Below are 18,338 nucleotides of genomic sequence, written 5' to 3'. Positions count from 1 at the left end.
GAAACGTTTGGTTCAAGTTGACGGTTCCTGTAATTGCCATTTTTAGTGTTGTCATGACAAGATTTGGCCAGCAGATAGAGCCGTTGAAATGCATGCAATAGTATCATGACAGGATATGGCCAGCAGAGGGAGCCGTTTGAGCGCATGTGAGCGTTGGCCTTAACCCAAATGATCAGATGTACTCATTGACTAGCCGTGACTCATTTCGCAGCAACACTTCGTCCTGTTCTTTGCACGTAGTGTTGACTCACCCTCCACCAGGGAAAAAGGACACGCGCACAGCTTCCGGCCAGTGAAGATAAGAAAATATCGCAGACTGGCTTGGGATCAGTTTTGCTCGAACAGCCTCCCGTTATCGCACACGTGTTTTGGCCTGGGTTATAAGTGGAGTAGAAGAACGAACGGAGGCTCCTGCAAAAGTTCCACACCCCAGAAGCATCGATGACTCACCTTGGCTGTCAGGTGATCAATCACCGTCTACATGGCAAGCCAACCTTTAACAAACACAACTTTGAAAGCAGTGGGACGTCAAATGAAGAGGCGTGATGGCTTTTTATTCAATTTATTTTTAAAGAACCAATACGAACTGGGGATGCTTTTAAAATGGGAACAAATAACAATATAAAAACAAAACAAAAAAAACTGACCATTTTCATTCTTATCCACTTTGCCTTTCAGATGTGGGGGGGGGGGATATCAGGCTGTGTGTGCACCTTTTGATGGGGGAGTCCTATTATGTTGAAAAATAAATGTACCTATTTCAGAGGTTGCTGAGTTTCATCCTGTATACGTCTGACGTAAAATGATGTGTGTGCAGGGTGTCACGGCGGTTCGGTGGGCTTTACTGAGGTGGACAGTCTATTGCACTCCAAGAAAAAAATAATAAAATAAAATAAACACATGGCTCTCAAAAGGAAGAAAACAATTAAACGATTGGAAATCGGTGTCCTTGCCCCCTGCCAAACTTGCAACTCCCCCACATATCACCTTGTGAATAAATATTGCAGACATATTCAAACTCTGTGAACCTATCAAATAAAAGCTTGAAACTTCAAGTGTGTTGGGGGGGCATTACTGCATTTTCAGTAAGAATAAAATAAAATAAAAAACACCCCCATACCAAAACGGACAGTCACAATAGGTCTCAAAATGTTTTATAAGATACATAAATGTATTCCAATCATAAAATTAAATGTTTGCAGAAATAAAAATCTGATTTTGTAATATTGCATCCTTTCATCACCACTGTGAAAAATTTAAGAAAAAAAATTCACAAAATGTAAGTATAATATCCCACGATTGTAGCTGAATGAGGTGGGGGGGAGGGAGAAAAGAAAAATAGAAACAAACAAAACTAAACAACAGGATGGACTCTAGCTGAAAACATTATTGGGCTGTGGTTGACAGTAGAACCGGGAGGCGGGCCCGTCCGTGTGCTTTGACCTTCCCATTCATTGGTTTGGCTGGTGTACCCCCACCATCGGAATTTCGTTTCATTCGGTTACTCGCTTGTTCTCGGTTCAATTAACCATGACTCAGTGTTTACAAAATCATCATAAACAATTACTGTTAGCGCTCTCCCCGTTTTTATTTTCACCCTCCCCCCTCCCGCTCGAGGTGCATAGGCAGGTGCTGGTGGGCCGGCTTTACTGCACGCAGCAGCTGTGGCCGTTGGGATCCTTGAAGCGCAGGCGCATTTTCGGTCGGTATTTCTCGAGGTAAAGAAGCTGTTTGGAGTTGAAGGCTCCGCGTCTCTTCCTACGGAAGAACAGATAAAAAAAGAAAAAAAGAAAACAGCATTAGAATTTGAATTGCACGACGGCGCATTAGGGCCACGTATAAATATCAGTTTAAGTTAATACTTGGGCCGGCCATCCAAGTAAACTGGCCCAAGTAGATTTCAGGAAAATTTTGTAAAAAAATAAAATAAAAAAATTATATATATATATATATATATATATATAGCAAAGAAACTTGACTTACTGCCTTATGAACTGCACGGCATCCTCATACTTCATCCCGGTCTCAATGAGAGCCAAGGCCACCAAGACCGGAGCGCTGAGAGGTGGGTGTATTCCGACGCACAAGGTGAGGGACAGACAGCGCAGGAATCAAAGAGGGAGGGGGGGAGGGGTGGGAGGAGAAGAGAAGATTAAATGCCACAGTTCACATGGTTCGTCGTCGGTGGGACGGAGGAGGGGGTGTTTTAAACCTGGGAAACCGGCCTGGGAAATCAACAGGGGTGCGCAGGTTCGCGTTGCCCTGCTAGGGCAGCGGGTTCATGCTACACGCGCTACAATAAGACAGGGTGCTGCTTTCTCACCAGAGAGAGAACAGGGAAGGAAAATAAATATTGAAGAAAAAAGAAAAAAGAAAAACCGTAACCGCACATCGGCAGGTCAAATCTCAACGCTGGCAGGGCATTTCCTTGGGTTTCCCGCGGGATAGGATTCGAGATGGAATGTGAGAAAGACGGGATTAACAGAGATATAAAGCTGCAGTGGAGCAAGGTTTAGTTAATAAAAAAACAAACTAAAACTGAAAAAAATATATATTTTTACAAAACTAACTGTAGAAAAAAATCACATTTTTCATCTTTGCCAATTAATTTAATAAAAGAGCATTTGGGGTTGATTTCAAATGTATTTATTTCGGTATTACAGCGCGGTCGTAATCCATTATCTGGAAGGTCAAACAGTCATCTGGGAGGAACTTGTGGACCACAAGTTCCTCTGTGATCTCATCTCACGGTAACCAATAAAAAAGTGACAAAAGATGACATCACTCCAAGACGACAGCCATGCACGACATAGCTCAAATGCTATGTAAACAACTCTTTTGTTTTTGGTTCACGTTAGAAAAGAATCAGCTATCCTTTTGTGGACATCTTATAATCAGGAACTAGAAATTTAAATTAATTTCATGCAATTTTAAGAAGAAAAATGCTATATTTGTTTAATATTTTTTTTAATTTTGCACACAACAAATGCACAGTAAAAAACCTGTAAAATAAAAAAAATAAAAGCATTCAAAAAAATAAAAAATAAACACTCCAGGGTGTCAGACTGCCCCTAAAAGTTGAGACAGTGCAAGTATTAAAAAAAAATAAAAAATTAATAATAATTTTCTCACGCATGTGCAACCAGTAAATGTTTCATTTATTCTTGAATAGTTCATCAAATAATGAAATTAAGACTCACAACAGCATGATAACAGCGGCAAAACAAAGAGGACAAGCCTCATTAAAGGGAGGGTGGTTAAGGTTGAAGGCAGCTGGTGTGAACTTGCCCTAACTGAGGCACCCAAAAAGAAAAAAAGAAAAGTGTTGAGGAAGCCAAAAATGAAGCTACTAACCAAGAGTGACAGTTATACAACATCCAGAATGCAAAACGCTGGGGGCCAAACATCTGATTGGCTACATGCGCCTTCGTGGTCAGGAGACTTTTTTTTTTTCTTTCTTTTTTATTACAAGCTCGCTCACATCATGTGCTTTTGTCTACTTTGTTTTCGGGCTTGCTTTTTTTTTCTTCTTCTTCCTTAAACTGAGTACAGCGTGTGTGAAATTCTCTGCCACGCTTGTAGTGGATCGAGTCGGCGCATGCGTGCACTTCGCCAATACAACCTCATGACCGGCCGACGGATCACATGCACATGCGTTAACGGGGTTGACTTGAAGCATCAGTTCTCATGTTCGATAAAGTAAGCTAAACCCAGCAGCCGATGGCCTATTTAAAGAGCACAAGACGGCAAAATGTTGAATGAAGAGCACGGGATCACGTGCGTGTGCTCATTTGATGCGTTCGGGTTGCATTTACATCTCATGACGTTGCAAGCCGGTAAACAGCAGTTCGCGTATTGCTAAACTCGTCCTGCCGTTTGGCGAGTCCGCCGCCTGCGCAGCTCGTCTCGCTAATGTCGAGGCCAACGCAAATACGCTAAAAATAACTCGAGTATGTTGAACGTTGTTGTAGCAACCAGCGAGTTTGAAAGGGATGACGCCAATGGCAGTTGCCATATTAAAACGCACCGCTGCCTGGAGAGTAAGCTCAAAATCTCCAAAAGAAAGCAAACGCTGCTGCCGATCACAGTCAGGTTAACCGTAATGCAGCACAGTGCTACCTTATGGGCTTTTTGAGTTATGAACAAAAATACGCAGCGTCGGAAGCGTAAGAAGTGAGCAATGTTGTGAACAAGTATTAACGAGTATTGTGATAATTACTGTATGATAACCATGGGCAAAAATATGGTGCATTAACATTACACCTCTAAATAATTGAAAAATTTGGGTTGAAAAAATGTAAACAATCCATTTTTAAACAAAATATAGACTATTTAGTACAGAAGAAATGTACCACGTTCAGTTTAAACAAATAAATGTTAACATTCTTCTTCTGTTTGAGTTCTTCTTACTAGTTCAGTGTCCCATCACTGGTGAGCTATTTTTAGAACAGACCCATGGGATACTCATGTTGTCCTTGGGGCTAACCAGCAACGGCTGGTACCTTTCTTTTTTTTTTTTTTTGGTCAATGCAGGTGTGAAGTGGAGGCAATTAACTTCAAAGAGGTGGCTCACAGCCAATCATATTGTGTCCTGCTTCGACATCCCCCTCCAAAAATGGAGTTCAAGAAAAGTTTAACTTCCTTTCAGTTCTGGACTCACCGGCCAAGCCCTGCTACACAATGCACGGCGATGCAGCAGCCAGGTTCATCTCGAAACTTGTCGTTGAGCAGCTTGAGCCAGTCGTCCACAATGTGGGTTGGGGGAGGGGCGCCGTCGTCGAAGGGCCAGTCCTTTATAGGCAGAAACAAAAAACATATTTGTTCAAATCAGGGGTGTCAAAATTAGTGTGAGTTCATTTAAAGTTCCTTTAACGCCACAAAAAATGTTTTAGCGCGCGATTCACCCCTTACTTGGAAAGCCTGTATTGGGGAAATTCCAGTCGCAACGCAGCAGACACGTCCACGACAAAATTTAGCAGTAATAAATGTAATAATGTACATGTTTGTGGAGACTGGGGTCAAGCTGTATTTTACAATTTAAAAAATTTGCAGAATTTCACAAGTTACTTCATGTTAAAGATTAGATAGCTCTTAATATGAAAAGAAAAATGCACTGAGCTGGCTGTCACAAACATCTTACAAATGGAATTATGCCATCTAGTGGCAGAAAAATGATTTAAACACAAATCAATATCAGACCTGTTTTTTTAAACAGTACAGTACATCCTTTTTTTACTCAATTTTATGAATTATGAAATTACTATATCAATGACTAAAAGCTGCCGTCATATTTCTATAAGTAAAATTGTTCCCACATTTATGTTAAAGTATGAAAACTCGGGAACAAAAATTTTATTGGACATTTAGAACAGATAAAAAAATTGTGATTAAACATAAGTTAACTATTGAAGTCATGCGATTAATTACGATTAAAAAAAAATTAATCACCTGACACCCCTGGTTCAAATATGATCAATAATGAGAGAAACAACAAACGCTAAACAAGGTCATTGTGGTCTCTCACCAAAACCTGGATCCCTTCCTTCTCCACTGGAGCCTTGTCGTAGGTGGACTCACACACTCTCACCAGTGTGTTCACCGCAAACTTTTTTAGCTCCTGGTGCGCATAAAAAAAAAAAAAATGTATATAGATGCCAGACTTCTCGTCAACAGATGCATTCATATAACGAGAACAGATGTGGACATACCTCGGTGAACTTGTTAAGGGTGGCATTGGTGGGATTGTGGGTGATGAGGAACCTCATGCACTCGTAGGTTATCTCGACTGCAGCGGGGCGGTTCATGTTGGCGAGACGGCTTGGGAGAAAAAACAAAAACAATTACAATACTAAACGCTTACAAAACAAAAAGTCACTTTTTGGCTCAGAAGTCAGTAGACGGATTTGTGTAAATGGCTGAATAAATAAAAGGAGGACAACAAGGAGATGACGGGTTGACTAATGAGGGTGACGTACACAGAGGACGGGGAACAAAAACTAGTCCACAACAACCCAGGATGTAAAAATAAAAATAATACAAAACCAAAATGTAAAAGAATCTTAAAAAAACATTTAAAAAGTAAGAAAAAAAGATCGAGAGACTATCCGAGAGAGTCAGTTTACCCCATTCAGGAGAGCTGTTTGTGATTGGCTGTTCAAAGAGAAAGCGGAAAGCAAAGAGTTGTCGTATTGGCGAGGCAGTCGGGGGGGCCGAGGACTACGCGTTATCCAGGGGGGCTTTTTTTTCTTGTTTTAATTCCAAAGTCAGCGCTTCCAAGGCCAATCACGGGGGTTTCTGGGTAGCGTAGTCTTTCAGGGGGCAGCCGATTCACTTCTCCACAGTGGTGAGGTGCTGTGCCTGGCAAAATTCCCCGCTCAAACACGCCATATAGGTACGGCCCAAGTTAACACAGAAAGCCTGTCAAGAGAAGAGCGAGACAAGAATTAGGGATTATTTCAACAAAGTCAAGTCAATGACTACATTTTGTTACATTTTTCATACAACGGGATATTACACAGTAAGAATTAAAACAAGAATGCAAACACTGTTATTTTTTGGGACATAAGTGCCCGTTATGCTCAGACATCAATGGAGGCCTCTGAACCGCTCAATTGTTTGTTTCTTTAATTTAATCATAATTTAAGTGCTTAAAAAAAAACATACAAAAAACACCACAATTGACTCTTCTTAATTTACGAGTCAGCTATGACCCGATGACACCTTTTAAAAAGATCACCGTCTAATATAAGCGCACATGTGCTCTTCAGAGAAGCGTGTGCAACGGTGCCAAGTCCTTGACGGTCTAAACCCGTCCGCCACAAACTGGTCTCGGAGCAACATGTGTAGGGGCCAGAGAAGAGCTGGGGAACGGTGCATGACGGTAGTTAAGTGGTTCACGCTACGGGCGGGAAGTGAGCTTGGACTTTAGCACTGTGTCGCAGGCTGTAGTCACAAGGTGAGGATTACAGGGCGGGCAAAGCTTCAAACGGCCGATGTGATCCCATCATTGATTTGACCTAAAGGCTTTGTTCCAAAGATGGCTACCTCATTAGAAACTATGCTGCTCTGATAGGGGACACACAGAACACGTGCTGTAAAATGTACATGGATGGACTGTGCTGTAGTGACTTCAAAATGCAACGCAGACAACTGAACCCTAGTGAGCTTCCAAACAGAGAAGTAGGTCAACTGTACGCTGTCAGTGCGCTGACGGTAAGGCATGCAAATCACTTGGGGGGGGGTGCTACCTCACTCTATAGTCAGTGTTTGTGGAAGCCACAAGTTTGTTTACAACACAGGAAACAAGTAACAGATTATTGAAAGGTTGATCATAGAACTGTGCAATTAATTCAAATTCAATTACAATTTCAATTATAACACTCCACAATTACTAAAATCTGCATAATCGTCAAAAAAAGATTAATACTAATTTTGAGTTGTTTAAATCTATACATTTGTACCCTCAAAAAAAATTACAAAAAAAATTTGTTTTGTCCAAAAAGAACCTGCATAATTATAGCGTTTCAAAGAATCTTATTTGTCTTAATATTTTTTTACGTTTAACATTTTCTTGTTTTATACCCAAAAATAAATGATTGTCCTAATCGTGATTTTAATTATTATAAAAAAAATTGTGATTAATATGTTCTTCATAATCGAGCAGCCCTAGTTGATCATAAGCATCTGCCATTATTGTAAAGCCACAATGTACTTAACAAAATTAAGTTCCCAAAATATATACTGTTGGGCTTATTTCCAAATCAATCCATTGAAATGTTATGTGTTAGTTAAGTGTAGAAGGAAAAATGTAATATATTGCTTAGACTTTTTTTCTCCTAATTGAATTATTCAAGCTAATCGATTCATATAAGTGTAGCCGTAGACACCTTGAATATATTTCCTCACGTATTTTTGTATTCCGATTAACATGTCTGGGCGTTTAATAAGCCTGGCAGGCCTTTTCTTTACTAATATAAGCCCCACTACCCCCACCCCGCCCGACAACCGCCGGGCTTAGCAAGTTTTCAGTAATTAATTTAAGTCTCTCTTTTTTCAAGGTTTATAGAAATTTTACTAATGAAAACAAATCTATGTTCTGAATGGTGAGGACGTTTTAAAAGAATGGTTGATGAAAATTAACGCAAAGGCTAAACATAACGTAAGAGGTGACAGGTACAGATAAACGAATGTCCATTAAACACTGGGTCCTATACAGAATATCTATACAGTATAAATAAAACTGGGAGAAAGGTCAGCTGCAGCCAGTGAAAGGTCCCTTGAGGAAAGTTCCCTTGGCGCTCACCACATGCTTTACTGGTAGGGGAAGGGCCGACAATGTCTGTATGTGTGTGTGTGAGAGAGAGCGAGCGAGAGGGGCGGCCATCAGATTAGTGGAGGGTTTCCCAAATCAGCTGGCCTCCACCAAAAAAAAAAACAACAACAGTGACTGAAGAGAAAGAACAGAAAGCGATTGAGAGCGAAAAGGGGAATTGTGCGAGAGCCGAAAGAGGCTGCGCTGGCCGATAAGGAGGCCGCACTATCTCAGAGCAGAAAAGAACGTGCAAACCTAAACAGGTGATAGTGATAGTGTCGCCACAGAATGAGAACCAGGGCAGGGGTATTCTGAAACTGCAAACTCATCCTTTTAAGGTTAAGTCGCCATTGGGTCGCACGAGAACAAAGACATCCAAAATACTATTTAAACTCAGGTTTTATAGTAACGGGACCCACTTACTACTAGCTATTAGGTGTCCTATATTTGACCACCGTGAACGTCAATTCAAAAAAGTGTCTAGTCTTGATTGGATTGAGGCCATAAGGCTTGGAAGAAAATACTACAGTGTCTCGACGAGAAATGTTTATTTGGTAGGGTACAGTTACAAAACGTAATGTCTCAGTCCATTTTCTGTGTCCCAATACAGCCTGCCCCGTCTGGTGGTCTGAGGGTTGTGCCAGAGTCTGGCTCCTGTTTTGTCTGGATCCAGACCGAGCATGACCAGACTGTACAACTTTCAAGCGGCTGGAGGGTTAATTTGTTATGTGGGAGCTGAGTCACTAGGGCAAGGGAGGTGTGGGAGGGGGGTTGTCATTGGTTGCAGGTTAGACAAGCAGGAGGCGAGAAAGGAGGAGGAGACGAGTGAGGAGGTTCCCGTTCTCCTTGGAGTCGGAGCAGCATGGACTGCCCCGCATAGATAACGTCTCTCTCTGATACCTGTGCCCTACATACTGGAGACACCTGTTTGATAGGCGCCGTGCGCTGCGAGTGTTGACATTTTCACCACAAGAACAACGGTGAAAAACCAGAACGAAGCCATCTCTAAACTATTTGGCCAGATGTCACCGAGCCATGTTTGCATACACGTTTTGCGTGGACATTAGAGTACTGAATAAAAGATGTCTAAAGGTTCAAAGAGGCCCGGGATTACGGGCGCTGCCAAAATATATCCGCAAGCGATGAGCCGTACGTACGCATTGAATAAAGACGCCTGAGATAAAGCCGAGGATCACACCTGTTCAGTGGCCGAGCTGGCTGCTCGCTATGACGTCAGTGTTGTTGACTGTCGGGGTGGGCAGATCTCACCTCTAAATAGAGCTCGAACCACGTGCTCACACATAGAGCACCGACAAAAGCAACTCGCGTGTGTGCTAGAAACCTCGAAATATCACTTGAGGCTGCCTCTTGCGCAGTCAATCTATGACGGACATTTATTTCTAAACCAAAATAATCTATGGACTCGATCCGAAAAAGCTGATCATTTTAAATATGAATCAATATGAACCGTGTGCTTACACGATCTGTTCTGCCACTGATGCGCCAACGTATGTGAAAGCGAATGTGAAAAACCCGAGACGGAAAGCGTCTGAGTGACAGGTAACCGTGTCACGTGAAGGAAGCGAAAGACAAGTCGCGGCAAAACACCCGCCGGCAATGGATGTCAAGCGTGCGTGACGAACGTTAACCCAATTTCTACTTGACAGCAACACAACTGATGGGAATGGAATTGGAGCAAAGCATATTGATGACTGACAGACGATATAACAACTGCGTTCCCCAAATGTTTTCCAACGGGACATCGCAGACTACCGTTTTGCAGCTTCGGTTAGCTCACAGACATCAACCGTGATTGAGACACCGGTAATAAATTTTCCCGAGAGAGCGGGATCTCTGGATCATAGCCAAAATGGTCCTTACGTTCACATTTCTTAACTGTGCCAATAGACACTGGAGTTACGAGATCTCATCCCATGCCTAGGCTAGTTATTTGAACTGTTTCGAGGCGCCGCAGACAATAAATACTCTAGTATATTTTATTGAACCACAAAACATGGCCCTTTGTCAGGAAGCTGATTGCACCAGTATGTTTTGGCAGCGGTTTGTTTTTTTTGTTGTGAAAGCTCATTTGTATTTTTATTGCATCGGCGGTTCAAATTTGAGTAGTTAACTGACAACTCTCAAGAAAGCTGACATCGTGTTTTATAAGTGGACGGTGCTCTTTAAGTCCAAAGTGAAATAGCATGTAGTGATGTTGCTCATCTCAGGCCAAAAGAAACTTGGAAGAGTGACAAAAGTGCGACTTGTAAATACAATATGTTCTGAGGCAAGGACCATTTTGAAAACTGTGACAAAAGTTGTTGGGTGTTTTTTTAACACGATGTGCAACCATACATTTTGCCCCGCTTTCTTCTGTGTGCTTCAAATACATACTGTAGCCTCCAAAGCAAACAAGTTATTTTCGGGGCAGGACAACTTGGGGGCTTTTTTCCTCACCTTGTCAATTGCACCCAATATCTTTACTTCCCTTTTGCGCAATATAATGACAATAATTGACAACTTCTAGCTTGCGTATTAGCGTTTATGCCGTAAATAACAGGGTGATGCATTGAGCTTGGTTACTGGTGGACTTTAAAAGCAGTTAATAACAAATGTACTCATCAAATAGTTGAAGTTTGTTTTGTGGCTGCACAGCATCCTAAAGTTACCGTCTGATGACTTTGTTATTGGCTTTAAATCCTCATAATCCTCTGACTAAGCTATAAATTCGAAGTCATAATTAAAAAATTACAGCCTGCGATATGAAAAAGGGCGTGACATCAATATCCTATAATCTATCTGCTTTTCGACACGCCAGGTTAAAAGTAAACTCTTCTCCGTCTTTCCTTGCAGCCATTCCGGGTTTGAAGTCTGTTAAAATGTGTATGAAAGGAACGAGGCAAGTTAATACACAACCGTCCCGGGTTCTATGACAAAGACAAACATCCCCCCGCACACTCACAAAACGTAAAACCCACTTATCAAACTCTTCAGCAGTCTCTTGAGACGGCCCAGATAACAAGTGGGACGATCAAAAGGCTTGCTACCTTTGAGATGCCTAATAAATAGCAGCACAATTTGGATTGCCATAGATTGAGAAATTACAGACGACAACGTTACTCATTCACATTTAGGTTATGGGATGATGAGAACAACTATATTCAACACTGGTTTTAGTTTGAACACCTTCCAAGAAATGCAATAGATTACAGAGTGACTGTTGAAACTCAACCATTCAAAACAACCACAGATGATGTTGCAACTTGGTCATTATAAAAGGCAAGCTTCTAAGAGGGCGCCTCCACTATTTTTGAATGTATTATTTTTCACCTGACAAGAGTTAATCTGCCAAAGAATGTATCAATCTTTTTGGGACGTCGGGTTCCATAAATCAGGATGTCCGGCATGTTATTTTAAGACAAAAAGAGAGACGATCTGATTTAGACACTAATGGTTACGGACCAGCGAGATAGCAAATGAAAAGGTTACTTTCAAGCACAATAGTTGCCGTTGGCTGGTATTAATACAGCATGCAAGTTTTACTTGGTCAGTTATGCCGTAAAGCAGGTAAAGGGCACACATATTTTAAACTAGAGCGGAAACGATTAATCGAATAACTCAAAACGATGGAATGCAGAGGAAGATGCTGAAACGAAAATATCAATTTCACTCAAAACATTTACAGTAAGAGCTCAGAGAACTAAATGGCCAAAACCATAAAAGTTGTGCTCGATCAGAAAACTCACAGCAACAAAGAAGTCAGACTGAGAACGTTTCTCAAGCTCACATTGTTGCTGAAGGGTTGCTTAGCTCCACTGTGACATCCATATTTTTTTTTCTGACATTTAGAGACCAACTTGGCCTTCTGACAGCCCACATGGGGGGAAAGCCTGTTGCTATACCAACAATAATCTCAGTGGTGGTAACAAATGCGTCTGTAGGGAATTTAGGTATCCCCTGTGAAGGGATCAGAAAAGTGCTTTCGAAACCATCACACAGCCAAAACTTAAACAGCTGACGGCAGAACTTTTAACGATGGTGGTTCACAGCAACTTATTGCTGGTGCACATTAATTAAAACCTTTCATTTAAGAAAGTCATAAAAAGGACTGTGAGCGCGTGCGTCGGTATCAAAGCTATCATCTTGCGATTACGGCCACCCTTCACAGCTTGGGGTTGCGTTGCGAGTAGTCACACATTTCACGCATTTCATAAGCTCCTTAAGGATAGGAGGAAAATAGCGTGAAGTCAAACGTTGCCGCGGCAACGGGGAAAATACAACTTGGGTCTTGCGCAACCACCCCGCGAGTCTCTCAGCTGCACTGAAACACGTAAAGGCCAACAGCGACATACATTTGCTGACAGCAACAGCTCTAATTGCACTATAAAATGTTTTGGCACTGAAAGGAGTTTTAGGGATACTTCGAAGCCGAGCGCTCTCACGATCACACCGCCTTTCCTACCTGTCGCTTTAGTGTCAGCAGGTAGCTGTGCAGCAGCATCTAGGTCAGCCGTCAGTATGTCAGACACTGCCAGTGCCGCTGAGATGGTCCTTTGCTCTATTGCAGCGCTGTGGCAACAACCGTAAACGAACACTGTGCTAAGAAGGGGGCATGATTCATTAACCAACAGCAGATGAAACGCACAAGGTGGCCATGGCTACGCAGAATTCTCTATTGCCTTCCGTTTACTGGCTTGTCATAACAAAACTTGTGCCACTTGTTTGGACTAATACTAAATTGTTTTCAGGAGTAGGCGTGTGATATTTTGCCAAACCAGCACAACGTGATAATTGAAAATGGTCATATATGCTCACTTCGATATTTTAACCGAGGACAGGGCGATGTGGCCGACAAATAAAAATCTAGATATTTTCAGTCATTCAGGAAAATTATGATTTTAATCAGTTTTATTCTAAGAAACCCAACAAAGGTTTTATTTATTCAAAAATAATTCCTGTGCAAAATGTTTAGACAACAATAATGTATACTGATTCTAAATCATTTTTAACATAAATTTAACATTCATAGTTTGTGCTTAATTGCCACAATTAAGTAGTTGGTATCTCATTTGTAAACCACCCATCCACCATTCCGACACTTGTGGAAAACAACAACTCACAATAGCATCTGGATGTAACAGAACATAAGAACAAAAGCTTTTAATAATCCAGAAGACAAAATTCAATTTCACGATTGAGCACATTTTCAACAATTCGATTTCCAAAATGACGATTGATCGAATTAATTTGTTTTTTTGCCCAGTCCTATTTTAACCTTTCTCTTCCTGTTATCATGTTACTATAATGTATATGTATATAATCTATGTTGACCTTTCAACATTACAGTAAAAATTCCAAAAAACGATCCCTGTGAATCTTGCAAGTAGAGATTTGACGTAAATTAAAAAAAAAAAACATTTAAATTATTCAATTACTCGTTTCAGTTAAGCATGATGCTAAACGCAGCCATAAAGTAAACCGTTGGGTATCACAAACAGGACACGCAGGTAAAGGGAATTTGTTTTACAGCAAGGCATCCCACAAATGAGGGAGGGCCTTCCGCTCTGCTTGCTTAACAACTGGAAAGTTTGTTGACGGTGTGTACGACAACTCGAGGGCCATATATACGCCTGACAAACACTGAGGTGACGAAAGCAGCAATTTCATTTGTACATAAATGTTTAAGAACGTCTTATGTCACTCTTTTTTTATGGAACTATACTTCAATGGTTTGATACTTTCACAATCTGCAATCATGAGGAATTTGGAGATTCCATACTAGATTGTTTTCAACTGTACTATACGTTGAACGGTGCAAAGATCTCCGCTGACTGTGTCATTGCGTGAGTCACTCCTCCCCATCTGTTACTCAAATATCCGCAGGTGGTTACAGTGCAACAAAACCATTCTGTGAAGGTAATTTCGTTACGGATGTGATGAATGATAGGTTTGTACCTCTTGGATGGCTAAGCTGTTATGGCCTAAGGTGATCGCGTCGGCTTAAAAGGTTTCATTCAGCGAGTACAACAACAGTAGCAGTGCTTTGGATACACAGATACTTCAAATTGGTTCTCACACTGTATAACCAAGGACCACCACTAAAAATACTTGACGCGCCAAGTACCATGTTTATGATAATATTAAACACGGTCGCGTAAGTAGGCTGAAATTGTATTCCTAAAAGTTTAAACTCACCTTGGTTTGCCATTACGCCAAAAGACCCCCCCTTTGTGCAATTTTCTCATCTTCAATGCGCATATCCAGTATCGTAAGCTACACACCAGAAATGATTACTGACCAGGGGGACTCCGCTGGAAGGTCATACATTGAAAACTGAGAGGCATGGGAATGCGCTGGGCCTTTCGTGTCACAGCTGCTCGAGTCAACTTCCTCTCCAAGTACATTTCCTCTTTTCACCTCAGCCCACATGGCTAAATGCCAGAGTCCTTTATGCCTAGCACAGTGTTGTAAAGACACACCTTGTGCACAGCACATTTCTACACGAAAGATGGTTTCAAACAGTATATTCACAGATATAAACGTGCGTTACATTTATACAACCATACTATTCACATAAGACAACATTACCAATGATAAAGAACGCGTGTCCTTTTTGTCAATCACAACTGAAATTTCTCAAAAAGAGCAAGTAACTACTCGGACACCATTTCCCAAATTATAGTTGACAATGACCCCTAAAATCATAAACACATTTTGTGTATATATTTTGTCTGTTTCTGCCAAATCTGATGGAAATTGGTCGATCCGCAGACACATTTTTGGAACCAGGTTTAATGCTAATCTGACTAGCAATAAATCACACTTATTGTGTATGTATGCTAATTTCAAAATGCCTTTAAAATTATATATATATATTTTTTCTTTTTTCCTATGTATTTCAACAAGATAAGATAAAGAACGAAATGAAAGTTTGAATCACTTTCACCAAATTGATCTCAGGAAAATGACACTTTACACACTATTAGATTCATTGCACATATGCTACCAAAACATGATGAACATGCGATGCTGCTCCTTTATGTGTTGTTATTAACATACAAGCATGGTATAATGTTAAATATGACACGAAATAGGGTCAACCATGTCCTGGGTCAAAATTTGCCACAAAGGGCGGAAGGCAGTTAGCTCGTTCGCCAGCTACCCATTTTAGCCGCGCCGTAAATCGCAGACGCAAGCACAAAACACTCACCTGAACACAAAATCTAATGTGTCAACACCGAAACACGACCGTTGAATACTTAATCCAACCAACCACTGAACGTCGCACGTTAAATTCACGAGGAAAGGCCCCCCCTCCCCACCCACAGCCCCGAGCTAATGGCTAGCGTTATCTACAGCAATTGTTGTCCGAAATTACTGAAACAGACAGGCTCGATTCAGTTTTAAACAATTACAGCATGGCGAGACCGTGTCAGATTTGCTTCGAATGAAAACAAAAGCCCGAGGATAATGTTAATTACTGTTAGTCGTGACCGTAAAAGAGCTTTCTTCTTTGCCCCCGGTCCAGATAGCAAGCAATGTAGCATTGTTAGCTCGCATGCTAGTTCCACTCTCGACATTTTCCCTTATTACTCAGTAATTGCCACGGCGGTTGTGCAATGACAGGCGCTCTTCGGCATAACGCCACCATAAACAACTTGGTGAGAGTAACCACAAAAGCACGGCGACCTCAAACAGTGTCAAATAAACGCCGCTAACGGCTAAATGCTAAGGTTAACGTGGCTGCATAGTGCTCCACACTCTTTGAACTTACTTGAGCTAACTGCTAATGCTAAATCTCCGTGTCAGTCTAACGTGTAGCGCGGCTCGAAACTACAGTACAGCCCCGCTAACGTGTACAAAATAGGCCACTTTTTGTTGATGTCTGGCTGGTTGGTATACTTACAAAGCGCAGGCTGAACATTGAAATCCAGTGACTAGCCCGGAGAAAGAGGAGCGAGTGCAGAAAGCGCTGTCAAGTTGCCGTTTTGTTCCTCTTCAATGTGGCAGCTTCGACTGTTGATTAGGGAGGAACCTTGCTTGGTGGTTACTTTCATGGCGATCGGAAATGTAGGTGTGTGGGGAACCGGCGAGAGAAATCCAATCACTTCTCCAGTTATTTTCCTTTGTCAAATGCCTCTTTGTACCTTCTACTTGAATATATATTATAAATGTACATTTAAATTGATTCCAAGCTTAGCGATAAAATCCTGATTAAATAATACGTATCTGTGGAATATGAATCGACAAAATAGCCTGGATAATCCAAACAACACAATAAACTATTAAAACACGTATGCTGTTATATAATGCTGTTTATAAAAGTAGAGGAGTGCTTGTGTAAAGCGAAGGCAAGCCGTTGTTTGCGCATATTCCTTTCTGGATAACCGCGTTTACGAAGACCTCAAACGTAGCACGAGATGTCTGGCGTCAGTGCGACGTAAAAAGAATCCGGGTCCGTGATGACAGTTCCAGAAAGCTCACATTATCTTAGAGCTTGTGGCTTGTTTTGCGTCATCGGACGACAGCCCACGAACAGATAAATGCTAAGAACGGCGTGTTGTTCCCTAAAATTGTTTTGAATTGTTTATTTATACAAGACTGAGGTTGAGGTAACTTCTCAGTTGTAGCGTGAGAATCTAATCGTTGAGCCATCATGGCTGCAAAATAGTTTAAAAAAAAAAGAGAGAGAGAGAGAATACAACTAGATAATTAAATAATAAGAATAATTCTTCAACACAAATCACGTTGACTTATTTTTTTATGGGGCTTTCAATGTCTCTCTACTGATGAAACATTTAGGTTGTCGAACTGTTTCCTGTTTAATCGATACCTGTGACGTCCCCTTTGAACAACACGCATTCCAAGAAACGGACACACTCATGCGTGATCTCACCTTGTAACCATTGTGTTGACCCAATACAACTTTCATTAATAAAGCAGAAGTGGAGTTCAAGCATGAAACGGATTGTAATGGTATGTCTCCCTCTAGTGGGTGTTGTTTGAACTGCAGTAACACTGTACACAGTTTTAGGAGGATATATCGTGCAAGCCTAATTTCAGATACAATAAAAACACAAGTGACATCTAAACAGTGAAACAGAAATGCTTAATGTTTTGGGATCTGGCTATGATGTCAAGGGTGTGGAACACAAATTGACAATCATTAATTACATTAACTACATCCAGCGTATTACATTAACTACATCCAGCGTAATAGTCAGTTTGTGTTGTTAATCATTTGTTTTTATTGGTTTCTATGCAGATCGGTCAAAATATGTCTGTACGAAATTGGTCTCTAGTGCAAAAAAGGTTGGAGGCCGCTATGCTTTAAAAACATCAATGACGTCAGTGATTTATCATCTCGGCTTTCATTTTATTGTCGTCAACAAATCTTTCAACACACATTCTATGTATATCCTATAATATTCCCACACAATGAGAACAAACAGAAAACTCAAGTCTGACACATAGAAGAAGGCCTTTATTGATATAGTATCAATACAATCAAGTACTTGTAGATTTTTGATAAGCAGGAGAAAAAAACAATTCCAAATCAAAACGAGTGCATTTTATACTCACATTTTACTGCGCAAAAAGTAACGCAATAGCCTTGTGTGGAAGAAAAAAAAAATCTGATAAGTAGATACATCGTACATGACACAAATAATAAAATCTCCACAAATAATCCTCGACAAACATAACACTAGGGTGCTAACTACATGTTGTAAATGCTATTAACTCATCAATGCTGTTAAATACCAGTTAACATACGTTCTTGGCTTCGGTGGTCGGTTTTGGCATCCCTATTAAATTATCATAAATGTATAAATATCTTCATTAATTTCATGTGCAAATGGGAATAGCCGTGTATTTATTAAATGCAACTAAAACAAAACAAAAAAAATCCCTTCAAAACCGAAGCAAAGTCTTTTTTTCAATTATTTTTATTTTTTAATATAAAGCAAAACAATTCTAAGCAATGTGTGATAAGATGGCGCTTACTGACACTTGTCAAATGATTTGC

General features: G+C 40.8%; 1 protein-coding gene across 2 annotated transcripts; it reads right to left on the bottom strand.

The window, feature by feature from the left end:
• Positions 1 to 546: 546 nt before the first annotated feature.
• ptp4a2b (protein tyrosine phosphatase 4A2b) lies at positions 547 to 16,384 on the bottom strand. 2 transcript variants are annotated; one of them, XM_086062785.1, is made up of 7 exons: positions 16,218 to 16,384; positions 6,123 to 6,417; positions 5,709 to 5,817; positions 5,525 to 5,617; positions 4,661 to 4,791; positions 1,984 to 2,058; positions 547 to 1,758 (listed from the first exon to the last, which is right to left on the bottom strand). In XM_086062785.1, exons 2-7 carry the CDS (start codon positions 6,125 to 6,127, stop codon positions 1,647 to 1,649), a joined length of 525 nt encoding a protein of 174 aa, XP_085918911.1. In that variant the 5' UTR covers positions 6,128 to 6,417; positions 16,218 to 16,384; the 3' UTR covers positions 547 to 1,646. The 2 variants fall into 2 exon arrangements, with proteins under 2 accessions (XP_085918911.1, XP_085918912.1); XM_086062786.1 differs by lacking the exon at positions 16,218 to 16,384 and adding an exon at positions 12,774 to 12,880.
• Between the last annotated feature and the right edge of the window lie 1,954 nt (positions 16,385 to 18,338).

This window comes from Leptonotus elevatus, chromosome 19 (assembly GCF_054856555.1).
Source record: "Leptonotus elevatus isolate MCC_2025b chromosome 19, RoL_Lele_1.0, whole genome shotgun sequence".
NCBI lineage: Eukaryota > Metazoa > Chordata > Actinopteri > Syngnathiformes > Syngnathidae > Leptonotus > Leptonotus elevatus.
Note: the sequence above shows the minus strand (reverse complement) of the source record. Positions and strands in the feature narration are given on the sequence as shown.

Coding starts and splice junctions, on each gene's coding strand:
- ptp4a2b (XM_086062785.1), bottom strand. Junction 5,618..5,708: donor CCCTTAACAAGTTCACCGAG/GTATGTCCACAT, acceptor TATGCGCACCAG/GAGCTAAAAAAGTTTGCGGT. Junction 1,759..1,983: donor GCCGTGCAGTTCATAAGGCA/GTAAGTCAAGTT, acceptor GTTCTTCCGTAG/GAAGAGACGCGGAGCCTTCA.